This window comes from Carassius carassius, chromosome 30, assembly GCF_963082965.1.
Source record: "Carassius carassius chromosome 30, fCarCar2.1, whole genome shotgun sequence".
Taxonomy (NCBI): domain Eukaryota; kingdom Metazoa; phylum Chordata; class Actinopteri; order Cypriniformes; family Cyprinidae; genus Carassius; species Carassius carassius.
Window position 1 is genome coordinate 11436296 of NC_081784.1, and position 19319 is coordinate 11455614.

Here is a 19319-nt window from a genome sequence, read left to right on the forward strand (position 1 = left end):
TGGGCATTTCGGTGGTATGGCTGGCTTACAGTGGTGTGCACCAGGCAGTGATCCCAGCAGGAAGAGATGAGTACCGACATATAGCATAGCTCTCACAAAGCCATGCCAGACAATAAAACTGAGGTTTGCTTACACCAGCCAGACTCTAATACAGTCTGAGGCTTCGCATACTTAGTGTGTCATTTATCACAACCCAGCAGCTTCAAAAACGGTTGTTAAACACAGTATAAGAAGCAATTTCAGGGTGAAAAAAAGACAATAACAGTGTTTACCAATCAATCGTACAGTGTCATATTATGCCATCATAAATCACTTAATATATTAATATGAATAAATACTTTTTTTGAAGAAGAAGAAGAAAATGTGCACGGAACTGCCAGTGTTGTTGTTAACAAAACTTGAAATAAACGTTTTTTGTTAATGTTGTTAATAAAAACACAACCAGGAAAAACTGACTCCCAAAAGAAATAAATGTTTTAAAAGTTTTAATATATGGTATATTCTAAAACTTCAATGACAAGTAAAAATGACAATAAAAACAACCCTCTTCAAAGTCCCTACATCCTAAATATGACCAATAATATTTTTAAAGACAGTTTTTTCACGCTTTTAAAAAGACAGCACTCCAAATATGCAGAGAGCAATATTTGCTAACGCTGTATGATCCATGCTATCCATACAAGCTCTGTGAATCATATTAGCCACGTTCTGCCATTTCTAAAGGTACCAGACTGCAGCAGAAACATCTTACTGAGGGGACAACAGCCTGTGGCTCTACAGACTTCTGGCAAAACAGAGCAGAGAGACAGAGACTACACAAAGCAACCCCCTCCCTGTCTGCTCTTTGTCTTGAGAAGAGCCTCTCCAAGCAGGTTTAGTGGGCTTTGAATAACTGACCAGGGTAAATCCCCAAATGATCCAGTTTATAGGGAACCAAGGTCACCCCCGGTTACCCAAATCGCCTCTGAAGCCGACCCAAGAATGTTTGTCCATCGCTCCTTCTCAGGTTGGCAGCTTCATCTCTGCCAGCAACTTTTTTTGGCCAAACTCTTGGTTTTACTGGCTTCAACTCCTCTCTATGAGCTTTTTGATTATGATGTTGCTAATAAAAAGTAGATGTCAGTAAATTGAAGATAGGACATGGGAGAGAAGCCAAAATTGTATGAAAAAAATCAAGTAGAAAGTTAACTGTACAATCAAATGCTTTGTTCCAAAAACCTATTGAGCTGCCATGCTGTCCTACTACCTACACAGGCAGCATCCTAAATGAAATGGACCCTCACAAGTAACTGATTTAGGTACTCAACATTTAATCTATGTACTCTACAGCTGATTCCAATTGTTAAATCTGGTTAAAATTATCATGTTGCTAAGCTAAAACACCAATATCCATAATCATACAGAGTACACTAATATTGTCTTAAGTGTTTTATTTTACATACCATTTTAATCGATAAACGTCAGTTCTGCATGGAGTATAATCATACTTAGTCAACTTTTGTTTGATTTCTTTCACCATCTTGGATTTTTTTTACTAAGCTTGTCACAATTCATTTAAGGATAACTTTCTTGGTAAAGGATGCATGTTTGCCTTACATTTGGCAAAAATTTGGTATCTTACACTGGCAAAACCAGATGCTTTAAATGATGCTTCAAACCACAATGCTTCATAATGCTAGGTAGGCTGCTCACTAGGAACAGTTTTTTTTTTGGTCTGGAACGGAGCAAAAAATAAAAATAAATATCAGATTTTCTGCCAAAAGCCAAACCACACTAAAAGAATTACATACACTATCTATGCCCTGTCCACTTTTAAATCTCAGAATACATTGTAATTTTGACTAGTGCAGCTTTGGAAAGTGGGAAGATTTCAAACCTCATGAGGACGTCTAGGGCATAAAATGTGGCTGGAATTTATAACACAAGCCATATTTTCAAATGTCCTCACAGTCCTTTTCTTTCACCCTCACTCTCAATCTGTGAGTCTGTGAGAGTCTCAGACCGACGCCACAGTGAATTGGCAGACATGCGACTGACCTTCCTGGACCACTTAATGAAAATACACAACCCTGCTTGTCCACATGGCCATGTCTGCCCTTCATCCTCACCTCACCAAGATCATCACAGCACCTTACCTGACCTATAAAACCAACCAAAGAGAAATCCAACAGTTGATGCTGACCATGGGTGATAGAGAACACTATAGAACCTGTTAAAAGCTGTTTTTATTGAAAACTATAAATGAAAAAATAGCATTTATACAATAAAATTCAATGAAAAAAAAAAAAAATTTAAACCGATAATGAATTTAGTTATACAGATAATCTGTTTATTCAGAAATATTGGGTCCCTTAGACAAATTTTTATGAATTCCTCTTCAAATTCATCCATCTTAAATACTTCAATCTGTTAATGCAGGTCTTTCCCAGTGAGTGTAAGCAGCTTAAAGAAGAACTTCCAAAAGCCTTCATAGAGAGATTTGTGTAATACCGCAGAGGAATGCAACAACCTCTGCAACTGTGATTTTTCAGTGTTTTCTTTATCGTAATGTGCATGTGTACTGAATATTAAATAACTTTGCAATGATAACAGTGTGTACCATGCTGATTTGTACAGAGGCTCCATAGATTTGAACTTAAGCCTAAACAGAGAGATCAACTGAGCATGTGCGATTACTTGTGTCTGTCCTTAAGGCCGAGTCATATATATTTGTGAAAATAGGAAAGTCAAAACTCTGTCTTAGCATCGACACATTGGTGGTCAGCTGAGCCCTCTAATGTGGTGCTCAAAGCTTAAATTATTTCAGTGCTTTTCATTATGTCTCTCTTTGAATTTATCAGTGTTTTTGAACGTGTAGTTGAATTAATGGTTAAATCGTAACATACACACACAGATTATATATAATACCACATAACGCGCTATTGTGCCACTCAAAATTACTTAAAGGGAAGTTCCTTCACCCTGACAGCCCGAAGCCCATGTACGTGTTCATTTATTAAATAGTTTGGATTAATTTGCTTATGCTTCCAGCTAAAACTGTAAAAATGCACTGGTGATGTAGATGGGGCACGGTGAAGTCTCCGTTTTCAGTGGCCAGTTTACCGACGAAACATTCTACCTATTAGATTGTGCTACCAAAAATATATTTGCATTACTTTAATGGTAAGGGTAGGTATGGAGCCTCAAACCACATGAATAAGATGCTGGTAGCAGAATCTAATGGGTAGCATTTTTCGCTATCGATTTGTGCTACCTATCTTTTTAATGGGAGGTAGCACAATCTGAGCAGCTAGCACAAATCGTCAAATCACTGGCAGTATGGCAGGCATGTGCTCAGGCAGCGCACTACTATTAACTAATGACACAGGGCAGGTCCTTGCATATGAGAGGCTCACATATTAATTAAGGCCAGAGCTGAACCTGAGTAAAGTCTACACACACACACTCACATAAGTCAGAGTTATTAACCCCTAACTGAGGTTAACAGGCCACAAAGTGACCTGCGCTCACACCAGGTGATGTAACCACTCAGGACTCTCTCTATACACACACACACACACACACACACAATCAGATACTGGCAGATTAAAACACTTCACACTGTTTTACACAAGCAACCAAAGAGTAGCTGCTTGAACAGATGAAACTGATATTTCTCATTTGAATGCATGAATAAGCGATCTCGTCGCTGTCTGTTTCTGTCAGTTACAGATGTAATGCGCCTCCTACAATGCAGTTACATCCGCACAATGTGCACTCGTTGACATTCTGCTCTGTTTGAGAAGATCGAAACACCTTGATGCTCTTCTGAATTGGAAAGGAATTTGAAGCACACGGCACAGTGCATTGTCGCTACAGATTTGAGTAAAATGGGAATGAATGACTGCGATGAAATGGAGAAGAGCTGACAGACAGACTGGCACAAAACACAGGGCAGCCCTAGAAGTGAGTGATATACGGATGAAGGCTTTGTTTTGATCATAAAATACAACAAAATGGGACGTCATTCCTGAGATGCAGAGTCTGGGAAAAAGCTGAAAACCTGGGCCGTAAACATACAGAGTGCCTTTGCAGAAGATTAGATGACAGCAGAAAAATCCCAGGATAATCTGAGATGACACTGCAGCCCATGCGTCTGTGAAACAGGTATGGATGCTCAGTCAGAAGCCAATGACCCCCCCCCCGCATACACACCCCGCAACAAAGGAAGCACATCAAAAGCGTCTGCATCATCGTGATTCATCTCCTGTTACTGCGTACGAATGAATAATAAAAAATCAAAAACAGAATGAATGCCCAGGGTGATGATGAAGACAGAGGGAGAGAGAGCTCTCCAATAGATGTGTTTCACAAGCCAAACAATGCTAGAACACAGAAGAGTACCTGTGTCAGTCTGACATCTCCTGCAGGTGGTGGTTTCTGTAGGGTTCAAATTCAACATTTTACTCAAGGGGGCAAAGAAATATTAAGACAAGATATCTGACAAGTATCAGTAAGCAGAGTTGACGTCATCAATGGGTGAACTGATGTCCTGGTTGAATTGATGGGACTTAACAGGGTTCTTAAGCCTGGTTCTGCCCCGACCTGCTGTGTGAAACACTGACTTCTCATCTTAGAGAAAGTGATCTAAAAATCAACGCATTTGCTGAAATATTCCAGGTGCTTGCACATTTGTCAGAAATTTCAAGCTAAGAAACTCAAAAGTAATCTAGAGTAGAATATCATTTAATAAAGTTGATACATTTAAAAAGTATTAAACAGTACTTGGTTCTTTTTAATTTAATTATAAAATTCTAACATGACATTCCAACATTTACAAATCTAAATATGTCCAAAAATACACCACAGAATCTCATGACACATCATTTAGAGTTAGACAGATGTGCTTAAGTCTTGATAATGCTTCATATGACTAACACATTTGTCACTGTTTGAGGAAACATCTAAATATCAAATTAGTCACATTATCAAGCATATAGCTATTCAGCAGTCACTATGTTATTTCCATAGGCTATGACCTCCCTATATTACTAATGGAAATTCTCTCTTGGACTTCATTACAAGACAGTTCAGACACAGATAGATAAAACTGTAATTGTAATGATTCAGAAGATGACTTTCCTATACCATACATGTGCGTCAATCTTAGCTGTTCAGACATATCCTTATTCACATCATTGACTGGTTGTGTATTACTACAGAAAACCTAACAATATAACAATTAAAATAACGGTTTTCTATTTTAATACATTTAAAATGTCATTTATTCCTGTAATGGCAAAGCTGAATTTTCAGGAGTCATTACTCCAGTCTTCAGTGTTACATGATTCTTTGGAAAACATAATTATCAACAGTCTGCTTAATATTTTGTGGAAACCATTAACATTAACACAGCATTTATTCAGCATTCTTTGATGAATAGACATTTCAATTGTGCTTACTACAGTATGTCCAAGAACTGGATGAATTTAAAATCCAAACTATCCTATCAAAAACTTCAACAGTAATAAGACAGTTTACGGTTTGTTTCATTTGTTAACACAACCTACTTGTTTAGATGTTTACCTTGCATCCACTTTGTAACTAAGGGCAAATGTAAATGTTTGCACAGGTGATGGCACTTTATCAGGGTCTGTGGAAAATCTACAAGCTTTCTGTCTATCTCGATCTGACTATCTGGGGCTCTCTCTCTTATTTTCTTAACCTCAAGAGAATCTAGCATAGTTGTAGACAGCTTAAGAAAATGTAAGTGTAAAACCATTAGTACTCCAATACATTAGCATAACATTAACGTTTATTTAAAGTAAATCCAGCAAACGCAAACAACACACGGGCAAAGAGCACCAAGCTATTAAAAGCTCCTCACCACCGAGGAGGAAGTTTCTCACATGAACAGCAGGAACCTCATTATGGCAAACTGCTGTTTATTTCCCCATCAGCATGTACTCCGAGGCTGAGAGCTTTAACAAAACTTCACAGGAACCTGTAGACTTGGCTCGAGCAATATATTATCCTTATGATGCTTTTACTGCCGCCCTGTAGCAGTTACAAGAAACAACTACTTACTATAAATATCTAGGGATCATGCCTAGACTTCAGACACTGCTGCAGAAACACAAGAGATGAAGCCAGCTTTCTAAATATAAAAACAGCAGGGGCATAGCCATCACACATCCCCCACTCACAGAAATTCCCACGTTCATTCCCTCACAAACTGCCCCTATGGCCCTTCAGATAGAACCTTGAATGCAATGCAGAAAACCTCTCCCCATCCAATGATTTACAACCCTGTAAAAGCAAACACACACTCGCCGCCAACAGTAGAGGAACACAGAACATAGAGGAAGAGACTCTCCATGTAACCGGCTGGAGCCACACTGTCGCCAGGCTCACATCAACCCGCTAAAGGATTGACAAAAACACTGTGCCTCAAGTAGGTCAGCTCTCCTCCTGGATATAATCAAGCCCACTCTGACCCTCTATGTGTGAGCGTTTTTGTGAGAGAGAGGAACTAGGTCAAACACAGTCAGTTGTTACAACTCGATCATGTGCAGAACTTGGTTCCTGCTCATACACCTGCCTGCAACTCGCCCGCATGCACTGCGACCGACACGTGACTTACCAGCGCTTGAGATCTGGCTCTCATCGCAGTCTTCTCATTGCACAGTGAAAATGGGATTTTACCAGCAGGCATAGACGAACCTGTGAGAAATCTACGAGCTTTCTGTCTATCTCAGTCTGATTGTCTGGGGCTGTCTCTGTTTTCCCTCTCTTCTCCTGTCCAGCGACTGCACAATACACATCAATTATTCAGCGGAGTCTCTGGGTTTCTAGTGCAAAGCCAATCACAGATGGAGTTCTGTGCTAATGGGCTCCTGCTATACCTGGTTCCTCTGCTCCAAGACGTAGCCCACAGGGAATCAGGTTAAGCTCTTAGAAAACTTCAGACACACACACATACAGAATGAAAAGCCTGTAAAGTGTCTGCAGTGCAAAACCACAAAATGAACAGGAAGCACCGATGTGTTTCAAAAGGGGTTTAAAAAAAAGAAGCTAGAGAGAGAAAGAGAGGGATGTGGGGGCAGGGAAAGAGAAGAGACAGCAGCAAAAAAAGCAACACATGTCCTCTCACCTCAGATGTATGGTGTCCTAAGTGAAGTCCACATGCCTAAAACCCTCATTCATTAGAAACTGATGGAAGCCACACATTCATGCATGCAAGCACGCACACACTCATATACACATCCATGCAATGCGACGGCCACTTTGCAAGAGGGCGAAAAGGGGGGAAAGCATGGGCGGCTCACATTTCAAACTTGCAAAGAGAGGGTGGTGCCTATCGCGGCAGACGGGCTGTATCTTGGCCCGTGACCAAATCATCCGGAAAAAAAACTGAGAACAAACAACACGCTCCGATCAATTTGGTTAAAGCTGCGTTCGCAGCCCTGCTATTACTGCTATCAAAGCGGGTGAATCCCGCTCATTGGTGAGCTAATCACATGACACTGATGTATAAATCCATCAGACAGCACATGCTAATTATGCTCAGGACCGGTGGGCGGCCCTCCTGAGTGTCATGCGAGGGTGAAATTAATGGAAACTGTGTTAGCTTTTAACGCAAAGTGCCTAACTTGAGACTTGCTAACACTGTTAATTACACACATCTAAAAGTGTTGAATATCAGAAAGAGATCCAGCACTTCCCCTGGCTGTCAATACCATGTGTCCATTAATGAATTAATACATAGCTGTGCTTCAGTGCTTGAATTAGCCTCACCTAATCTGCTAATAAAAACGCTGCATCAACAGCAGGATTTTTCTTGACACTGCAAAAAAAGCACTGTTATAATTTCAAGTGATATCAAATTAGCAATAATTCATTAAAAGCTCCAATGTACTTTAGCCTCAAAGACTTACTATGTAGCACGCAGCTTCAAGACCTCAGTGCGCACGCCATCTCCCTGGCCAGCACTGAAGCACTGCGTGTGACAGATACCTTTAATATCAAACAACGAGGGGATGAAATAACTCAGAGAAAATTAGAGATGTCAAGGCTACGGGCTACATGAAATAGGACGTGAAGAGCCATATCTGGCTCAAACAGGAACTTGAGCTTCCTTTAACTTTTACTGCAAAGCAGTGAGTCATATCATAACCCTCCACCAACACAAACACATCACTCCAGTCATTCTCCACGGCTTCAGTACTTTATAAATGAGCGATCTTATAAATACCTTGATGGTTTTTTATTATTATTATTTAAAAATCTATCATAAAACATCATACTTGTTTCAAATTACAAGCTAGAATGAAAAAATCTGTTTGTTTCTGTATGAAGCATCTAAAAGTACTTATTCTCTCACCTGACAATGGTGGACTTCATAAAAAAAATTAATAAACATTTTTCATTTCATTTTCATCATTAGTGGATTGTAACCTACTAATGATCTACACTTTGATGTTTGCAAACTCAAAGGCACAGTGAACGTCTGAAGTGAGAACTGTACACGGATAGAGGTAGCCTGGGTTTGTGGTATATCAAACCAGCGGGGAGGTCCCCAGGCTTGAGTTTCTTGTGTATTTGCACTCGTGTCTTCTCTGTAAACCATGTGTGTACATGACATGTGAATTACAGCTAGGTGCTGGAAAGCGATCCGTCACCCTCGACATGGCGGATTGGTTGCTCTCCTGACGTGCCTTCCAGCTGGGCTGATTTACAAGCTGCTGAAAGACTTCCTATGTAGAGCAGGAACATTCCTCGTTGTTGCGTTGAGAGATCCGTTTCACCCCACAGTGTGGCCATTGGCCAATTTCATACTTTGGATAATCTGCTACTCAGTTAACAGCCATGTGTCAATTTTATCTTGACATGCAATTGCGTCAAACAACTGTATCTCAATAATAACAAAAAAAAAATCGGTAAGGCTTCTTGAGTTCATAAACTTGTTTTAGTCACAAAACTGATTAAATGACTGTTGTATGACTACATATTCATAATTGTTATATAAAGCAACATAAAAACTTTGTTAGAATGGAAAAATGACGCAAACTATGGAATTCTTAGAAACACCAGGTAAAGATTTTAGAGGGAAAAACAAAGCATTGTTAAAATTCCGGTACTTAATGTTTTCTGCACTTCGTGCCAAATCTGCTCAGTAACAGACTTAAAAACACTTGAATTGAGACACACCTTGCAATTATCTTGTCGCAACATCTCACTCTGAACAATGGCACACTATCTCTGCTCCTGTATTCAGACACAAACATAATTTGGGAAGATTACTTTTTTTTCAGGAAGATGTTTAAATAATAGCAGGCTTTCTGAATAGGGCCATGCAAGGGAGAAATATGTCCTAATAGACAAACACATCAGCTGTCAATCTTTCGACTAACCTGCTCTCAATTAAATATCAGCATGACACGTACAGAGGGAAGAACTCGATTTTGATCTAAATGAGGGGACTGTTGTGACTGACAGGATATTGCTGTAATACTGTCAAAGCAATTGTGATGCTGTGTATAATTAACATATGCTCAATAAAAGCATCTCAGACAAGGTATTTAGCATTTCTTGGTCCAGACACAACTGTGTGCTCTAAAGAGGGAGATTTTAGACTAAATAATTATCTTATTGCACTGGCAGTGGGGTGCCAAACAAATCCTGGTTAAAAAGTCTGTCAGTAGCATGTAAGCAGAAAAGATCAGACTTAATAATAGCACACACACATACACACAAACAGATGCAAACACACCGTGGACAGATAATTCCCATAATCACAAATTAATACGGCCAGATAACCCTCCTGACAGAGAGGTCAGCACTCACAAACAGACTAGACTTCATCTACACACATACACCACATCTCTGACACATTCCTGAAGATCAGTTGGTGGTAATGCACAACACGTTTCCATAACTTTGCACTGATTATATATTTATTTTGTCAATGCACTGTAAAAATCACTTTTCCAGTCAGTATGCTTAACTTATTACCAATAAACATAAAAAAATTTTTTTTACTCGAATTACTAGTTTTTCCACATTTTCCATTTTTTCCCCGTCCAGAGTTCTATATTTGTATTATATTAATTTAAATCTAATTATAAAATTATTTATATATTATTACAGCAATAATAAAAAAAATTCTTATATTTTCATTTACAAATTTTCACATGTCAAGAGTTTATGATATATAAATGAATGTTTCATATTAATTTAACATTTATATTTAATAAATATTTTACAATATTTTACATGTACTTGATACAAAATCATTTTTGTAACAGTTTTACAAATTAATCTTGTTTGATGGATGTTCTTTTTTTTTTTGAAAACAAGACAAATATATTGATTAAGATTTATTTTGCAGTGACAATAAATGTGTGCTTAGCGTTTTGTCATTGGGGAAACAATTTACAGCATATAATGAGGTACAAATCTGTTAAAATTTGACTATCACATAAAAAAAAAAACCTAAGGATTCCAAGTGACCATTTATAGCACTTTAACATTTTAAATGTAACATTAGCCAAAGCTCAAAAAATCATAAGACATCTTATGACATTTACAGTATCCATTACAGGTAGTACTCGACATTATTTTACGAGAGGCAAATAAAAGTGTAATTCTGAGTGCAAGTGGATGACTTTTGGCCATCCTCACAGCCAAGTGTCAGCTGCATTGTATATCACAGAGACAGCAAAACATGACCGATTCATCCTGCATCTGGTGACTGCCTCTCTGCGGCCGCCTGATTGTGCATTGATCGTGTAATGTGGAAGTGTCTCGCTCCTCTCAGGCTCTGAGAGCGCCAGATACACTGAACTCCGGTGTGTGGTGTCGGGTGGCCGCCCCTCTGTCGCCATCCTGCCTGTCATTGGGTTTTCGCTGGGGCTGCACTTTCTCGACAAATTCCTGACTGATGTGCATATCTCTTCTCTCTCTTTTTCTCCTTTTGCTCTTTCTGTGTGTATTTGCGTGCTGGATGTAGACAGATAAAGAGAGAAAGAGTGTGTGGCATCAGGGAGGATAGTAAGCGAGAGGGACAGAGGATGGGTTTGTGAGAGTGAGCCGTGTCACTGCTGTCTGCGTGTCTGGGGCGGCAGACACAATTATGATAGAGGTAAGATGAACGCCCCCATGATGCACTGAGAGAGAGGAAGCCTGAGTCATATCTGCTTCCACCCATTTCTTTATGTATAAACTATAAATTTCTATATTTGAAATATTGGAGATATCACTGAACTGAGAAATATGCATGCTATCAAAGGAGTGTTATTAACAGCATACTGCCACTATCACAGCTGTTCACTGCAAAAATACATTTAATAAGCAGTATTTTTTGTTTAAAATTATATAAAATCCTTAAAGCAATTTTAATTACTGGGAGTAAGTAAATTAAAAAGTGAAATAAATAAATAAGTCTTATATGTTAATGTTAGATTTTTGCTAACTGAATTAAAAGTGAAATAAAATAAAATCGACATGCTTAATGAATGTAAAAAAAAAAACGTTGTTAATAAGAAGGAATAACTAAAATTGAAATAGAAATAAAAAAAATAAAGCTAAATAGAAATAAACCAAAAAGCTAATGAAAAAATCGATAGCAAAATTACTCAATATTTAAACGAAAACTGAAAATAAAAAAGCTATCTTAAATATTTTAACAGTATATACATTAATTATCAATTCCTAAAACAAAAATATTAATAGAAAAGAAAACAAAATTCGCAGTGACCTGAAAATACAAACAAAAACAATTTCTGGAAGGCCCAAGGTGTCCTACAGTAACCATGGTTCAAATGGACAGTTTATCTTCATTCTCCACAGCGAGCCGTGTCAGGACTTTCTCAAATGAAGTACTCTCAAACACCTACACCCCGGCGTTTGCTGGCCATCTATCTCTGTTTGGCTGATGCCCGTCTGCAATTCACTTTGACAAATGTACAAGAACAGGACACTCAGCTTTGGCTGAGAAGGTCAGGATTTCAAACAGCTAATTAGAAAGCAATGCTGCTCTGCTGATGAATGATTGTTGGAAAGTGAACTCTGGCAACTTATCAATGAATTATTCCGGGGTGGTTCTGGAATGAAGAGAGCTCCCCGGGTTAAAATCGGCAGGAAAAGACAACCTCGGGAGGTTAAATCGCCTCATGACGTCTTAAGGAGATGAGTGAGTGTTGGACAAAAGAAAGTGAGAGGATGCTAATGCATGACCGTGTGCTTTGATTGCATAATGCCGCAATTAAAAGATTTCCTGTCACATCGCTTAATGAGAAATGTGGATTCATTACAGGCAGAGTGTCTCTGAGTTTTATACGCAATGATGAGTGAGAAGAAATATTGCAATGAGAAAAGCTGTTCTCACCTGCTGACTTAGGGGTGAACTTGTCACGGTTTGCCGCACACACGGCCAGGAGCCGATAGCCGAGGTCCAAGTCGAAACCCTGTTGCGCTGACACGCGACTGACAACCTGTGGAAAGAGTCCATATGAGTGTTAAAATGGGTCTTTGTGTACTCATGCCATTCATCTGCCTGTGTGTGTCCATCATTTGCATTCACAAGAGAGGTGCAAACAGAGTTATCTGCTTAAAGACTGTAAAAAAAAAAATCAAGCTAAGATGTTCTGAACACACTCTTTTGCATTAAGGCTATTGAATCTTTCAATAGTCTACATGAGCTATGTGCAATCAAGCTTCCTTGAAATTCTACCCAAGACTCCCATGAGAGAGGCGAAAACCAGCGGTTTACTCGCATCACCCGGCTAAACCCACCTCCCCCCACCCCGCTCGCGCTTCCTTGTACACCAAATATCTCTCCAAAAACTACTCATAAAAGAGCAATTTCCCTTTTTTAGTGCAATCATATCAAAATTTTTATATATGTGCACGAATAATGTATTCAAAGATAAAACAGCCACCTCCATGATGCAGAATAGTGTTAAGACTGTGGATATTTGCAGGGCACGACTGATGATCTTTCCCCAGAGATCTGTGTGACTGCTGCGCAGACGTCTGTGTTTGTTCTCTGAAAACCCTGATCCACAGAGATCACAGCCTGCACTTGAACCCCTTGAACTCACAACTCCAGCTTCTTTCAATGCATCTTGTGGTCTTTCACAGAACAATTCAAAAGTGTGTAAATAAAACCCTAAAGCCACATGTAAGACTGAGAGGGTAGCTGACAGTGTTACCACACAGAATACATTACTGTGGCTTTACCTGTGGAATCTCTTAAAGGGACTGATCACCCAAAAATGTCATTTACTCAACACCAAAAAGTGGCATAACAGTAATCCATATGGATTCTGGGGCTGTATTTTCTAATTCAAATAATGCAATAAATTGGTGACTGAAAAAAAAGCAAAACTTAAATTATCCAGTCCCTCTCTGAGATGCCCTAATATGAATTATGACCCCTCCCCAAACACAAAAAAAAGTAAAAAAAGAAACAAGCTATTTAATTATTTTTCCCTTTTTCGCATTTGTGACTTTTTTTGTTTGTTAGTTATTTTTGGAGATTTACAGCCCATGGTCCTTCTTCTCTTTCATTATATGAAAAAAAATATATATAATAAAAAAAATAAAGTAACATGGCCTTAAAACATCACAAAGGTGAGTAAAGAAAGACAGAAATAACTTTTGGTAACCTATTCTATTAACTATGAACACTTAAATTGTTTAGACTACAGGCTGACAACGACATAATGCTTATTTTTCATTTTAAAGTTATGGGTTCAAATATTGTGCTGAATAAAATCCAATTTGAAAGAATTCATTTTGTTTCCCCTTTCAATCTCTATTATTCTATCAATCAATCAAAAAATACACACCATTATAAAACGAGAGGCATTTGACCTTTTGCAATATCTGCTGTAAAATCTGAACGAGGCTGCACATGATCTTTAATGACTTCTGTATCACACTGCTGCAGCTGTATGCTGCATTTATCCACTTACTAACCTCTTCTGAATCAGAACTTGTCATACATCTGCTACCAAGGCGGTGCAACTAAAAGACAAATCAAACCTTCGCTGACAGATTTCTATTCACGATTTAATGGTCAAATAATAGATTAACAGGATTCTAGAATGGTATCTATAAAACTGAAAATCTAGCCCAGATTTTGTCTGTTTTTTTGGACAGGCAGTGGTGCTGTGCTCTTGCCAAACTTGAATTTCCCTATTTGATGCAGCAGCCAGGCTTGCTGCCACGAGGGCTGGTATAGATTCCACTGGTGTTTGAAATGCATCCTCTCATAAGCCTTTTCCACATAAACTCTCTTGTGTTGAAGTGTATGAAGTGATTCAACAGAGAAAAAAAAATTAAAATAATAATAATCATTCCAGTGACGTGCAATATAATATGCAAGAAAAAAATGGACATTTCTTTCTTTCTTTCCAGTGCGAGGACCATAGCACTGCACCTATGCAGGGTTGACAAGAAAAGACAGTGGAACAGCAGAGAAAGTTGTCATCGCTAAAGCTACTGACAGTTTAGAGATGTCATTTATAATTTGGCTGAGTGCTAATATTGTGCAGCTGGGAGACAATGGAAGAACAGTTCCATATGCAGGTCTGCAGAGAACAGAGAGCTACCTGCTGCCTGAGGGGAAATGTGTAAGACATGTCCACATCTGTCAGCCAACACTTTTATCTCCCCAGTTCTTTTCATCTCTCCACCATCCTCACCTGGGGAAGAGAACCTCTCCGCTGCTCTCTGAGGGACCCGCAACGCATCAGACAAATTAATTACAATATACACAGCACAGACATACTGTGCATTCTTTTAGAGTGAACGTGTGTGGTATGAAGATGGTGTCTGGGGACACATTGTCATGTACACACGACATCAACTCCAGAGAGCGAGGCTAAACCAAACTCAGGCTGTCAGAGCCATACAGCAGCACCAAGGTGGTCTTGGAATACCTGGAGAAAGCTGCATGTTAACATTCCCATTTATCTCAAAAGCAGTGGCTTGGTGCAGAGACCCTTTTGTGAAGTCAGGTTGTTTTGAGCTAATGCCATGTGACTAATCACAAAATTGTATCATGAAAATGCTGACTGGTCCTGAACTTTTTACTAGTGACTATCTGCTTAAAACTGCATGTACACTACCAGTTATTTTGAATAATTAAGACATTTAAATAATTTTGAAGTGTCTCGTGCTCACATTTTTTATTATTACTTTCTAATGTATTATTATAATCATCAATGCTGATAACAGAATTTTTTTAAAGGGATTTCTTTCAAAAACACTAAGAATATTTAATTATTCCAGACCAGTAATGTACATTCATTCATTAAAAATGTATAAAGAATATATATATATATATATATATATATATATATATATATATATATATAAAACAAAAAGCTATAAAGGGATTCAATAAATAACTTAATGGAAATTATTTAAAGGGGTTATGTTCAGCATTTAAAGAACAATTACATTATTGTTGGCAAAGAGTTGTCATTTAGTTCCAAAGGCTTTAACCATTAGCTCAAGATTAATTTTGAGTTATGTCCCAAATGAGGCCCTATACACTATGCACCATCTAGTATAAGTGTTGTTTTGTCATCCAACACTGAAATATAGATCTTCCACCTGCAGTAATTAAGGAAAGCTGCAACAGATAAATGCATGAAGAGTCCAACATTCCAGTTATTTATTTATTTATATTTATAAATTGTTTTAGTTAAGTGCATCACTTGGGTATTTAAAGTGCACTTTTTTGTTTTACTTTCAGTGTAACCACCTATCTTACACTATTTATACTACAAAATGGCATAGACCAATCTTTCACAAACGTTTTGATATCAGTTCAGCACCACTAGCATCAATAGACAGAACTACTAATGGTTTAATAATACCTGAATCTGCAAGATGAGATACTGTAGGAGAAGGTACCTTATGATCAAAAAATAAAACCCTTGAACACCAGTCTCTGGCAGAGGTTATAGGAGGGAAGAAAAGAAACTGGAGATCAGTGGGTGGGCAGAGGGACACATGAAGCGTGACTGTTGCTTTAACCTTCGTCACTGGCCCCTAACATGAGGACAAGACTTGAGCAGCTGCTGTCTTACCGTCAAGCATCCCATAAGGCTTTGCTCAAATGGCCGCTGGAAGGCTCGTGGGTCTCCGCACCAGTCCAGCAGTTCTGTGGCCGCTGTCTGGAAATTTGCCGGATTCTGTAAGTGCTGTTTGAAGAGAAGAAATCATAAATATTACGAAATCAAGATGGAAAATCAGGTCAACATTTAAGCATACTTAACTTAATTTTTAGTAGTAAAAAATAAACACAAAAAAAATATTCATTTATCACACTGTTTTGAAAGCATAGCCATAATAGTTCAACATGACAAGTTATCATGAGATAAATATCACATAAATAGCTATCTGTTAAAGGAAATTCTGTCATGTATTCCCCCTCATGTCATTACAAACCCATACAATGAAAGTCAATGGGACCAAAACATACTTTTAAAATCATACAGGTTTGTAATAACTAGAGTGTGAGTAAATGACAATTTTCATTTCGGAGTCAACTATCTTTCATTTTGTAATAAAAATATGAGCTTCACATTTATAAATATAACAATATATTTAATACATCACAAAATATAATCAATGTAACTACTACTACTACTACTAAGATAGCTATTAATTAACACATTCATATTAAAACTGCCTTTAAAATGTATTGTATGTGAAAAAAAGAATACAATTTAGACGTTGTTCTAGAATATTATAAAATATTTCTTTAAACAGAGCAGACCCTGGAAACCCGCCGAAAAATATTTAAAGAATAAATAATAATAAAAAAAACATTTGAAAGCATGTGAACCAAAAATTTATATTTTTTAAAAAACCAACCACTCAACTGATTCTGCTCTTTTCTGAATCATATACCATATTCCTTAAACATTTTATGCCATATTTACATCCAGTATTCGACAATGGTTGGTATTTTGAGCTAAACATGAACATCGCTTTCAGTCGGCCAAGTGCTTGAACTCATCCTGCCCTCTGACTGAATGACAGCTGTGCATTCTGGGACAGATTCACCCTCCTGACAAAGACCTCAGTATACTTCAAGGCCTCCTCAAACACCGCGGTATGTCCTAATCCAGACTCTTCATCATCTTTTGTCCACTACGATGTAATAGATCTGCACCTCTGAAAGCAATAGTTAAGCAGGGCCGGCCAATCAGGCGAGCACAAGAGGGGGGGCTTTGTGCCAGAGTTCATTGAAAAGAGGCTCATTCCCTTTTCCCTATGTTTTTCTTTTTATTTATTGAGCACCGAGGTTGTTTATCCTCCCCTCATGACCGCCCTCCCCCAACACAAACTCTCCAGCGACCGGTGGCGCACAAGACATGACAAGAAATTTAAACAAACGAGCAATCTGTACACCCTCTTCAGAGCCTTTGCACGTTTAATGCTCTGCGCTGTTTGTCCGCTCTGAGGAGGAGACTGCGCACTTTGAAGACCATTAAACTCCGACGGACACCTCTTCCCTGGCTCACAGTGAGGAAGCAGCATTGTCTTCCGAGGGAGGCAGAGGTCACCATTTGAATGAGTGGCTTTGGTGTGTATGTGTGTTGACAAAGAGCTCATCTGACAAAGAGCCAATGTCTACTGCCGCAGAACCCCGCTGAGTAAATCCTGCACAGCATAAGGGATATGCAGGGAGAAAATGTTCCCCCTCTTGCCCCAAAAAGCTGGTGGAAAAGAATCTTCGTTTTGAGGGAGGCAATTCTTTGGTTTGTTTAAGCGGGTGTCTGGCTCAGACCGCACAATTATCAGGAACAAGAGGAGGGGATTGAAAGCTGGCTGTTGTGAAGCGAAGGTGAAGCGTCAGCAGCGAAGGGTTTTTGGCAGGGTAGCAACACAGGTGTTATTGCAACAGCAGCCAAATCTCAGCACTCCACCTTTCCCCAGCTAAGCATGCGGTGTCCAAACAGAACCTCTCCACCTGAGGACAGCTGTGTGTGTTGTGATCAGTCACTCCAGAAGCACTGAAGTCTAGTTGCTTGACCAGGCCTGGACATCTACACTTCTGATAATCTATACTACAATATCACTGAATTAAAGTTGCTCTTTTTCTTGCTGTCCTCCCAGTTCAGTTATAGGAACTAGGCAGCAAAAATAAATCAGTCTGGAGTAATATGTCACAACCATTAGAATATTTAAATATAATGTTACATGGAAACCCAGAAATATCATATCTTTACATATAAACTTTTCTAGAAATTTCGCACAAAAATATTACAATTAAAATAAAAATACTTTACAATTAAAAAAAAAACTTTTAAAATAAAACAACAACTATTTTCTTGTTTCTGGTACAGAAAACTACTAAATTTAGAAAATAAAAGTCATATTAGGACATTTTATGGAAAGAAATATTCTAATTATTCAGTCACATTCAACACTCTGCCCAGACGAAAGACAAAAAAGCAAGGTCAGGATCTTGAAATCTTAAGGGCAACTTCTTTCATCAGTTATTAATCTGTCATAGGAAATCCCTGAGCATGAGCTCATTATATCAGTCCTACATGGGACATGGACAGTGGATAACTGCCTCCTCCAGTATCAGAATAGTCTTCAGCAAATTTGTATTCATGTTCCATGTGAATGATAATTTCTTCTTAAAAAGAAAAGAAAGACTGTCTAATTAAACTGAGTTGCTGTGCCGTGTTTCACTTATTATTTCTAGTCATTAAATTCCTTCTCATGTTCTTGATGGAGAATGAACCACGAGGATTGTTCTGATCATCCAAATGTTTATCATGCATTCAAAGGCAAACACTGTGAATGATAAGAGTTTTAGTTTTAGATTGTAAAATTGAAATGAAGCTCACCAAACAGGGAAAAAATACAATAGAGAAAAGGGGGGCACTATGCTCAGATGCCAGACTTTTATTTAATGTTCTGAATATTTATATAAGTATATGAGTAAATTGAAGTATTTTGATTAATATGCAGTCAAAACTAAAAAACAAAATTGTAGGAAAAACTGATCTGGGTGAGCGATTGTTTCGGTTCAATGAAACGGTTCGAGTTGATTGTGATGTCAGTCTGCTCCTCTCAGACACAAGAGGACCTCATTTTGTGTGACTGACAGCTATTGGCTGCCGACTGCTCAGCGTGCGGTGAGGAAGCCCTCGATGGGATAACAGAGGAATTCTGAAGGAAGGCCTCTGTAAATGAAAGTCAGATGGCAGTGCGAGAGTCTGGTAGTATGAGGATAGAACAAGTCAAAGAAGTCAAGAGAGAAAGTGGTCCGTTTGATCGACATTACAATCACAAGATGA

The 19319-nt window shown here is 38.4% G+C and overlaps 1 protein-coding gene across 6 annotated transcripts in view; it reads right to left on the reverse strand.

The window, feature by feature from the left end:
- Positions 1–19319, reverse strand: part of zmiz1a (zinc finger, MIZ-type containing 1a) — a 136344-nt gene that overhangs the window by 13793 nt on the left and 103232 nt on the right. For 3 of the 6 annotated variants that reach the window (XM_059517364.1, XM_059517363.1, XM_059517362.1), the window contains 3 exons: positions 16086–16199; positions 12368–12473; positions 4384–4419 (listed from right to left, as the gene is read on the reverse strand). In XM_059517364.1, coding sequence (XP_059373347.1) covers positions 4384–4419; positions 12368–12473; positions 16086–16199 — 256 coding nt within the window. Of the gene's footprint in view, positions 1–4383; positions 4420–7132; positions 7259–12367; positions 12474–16085; positions 16200–19319 lie in introns of those variants that run through there. The other 3 variants (XM_059517367.1, XM_059517365.1, XM_059517368.1) reach the window with 2 other exon arrangements.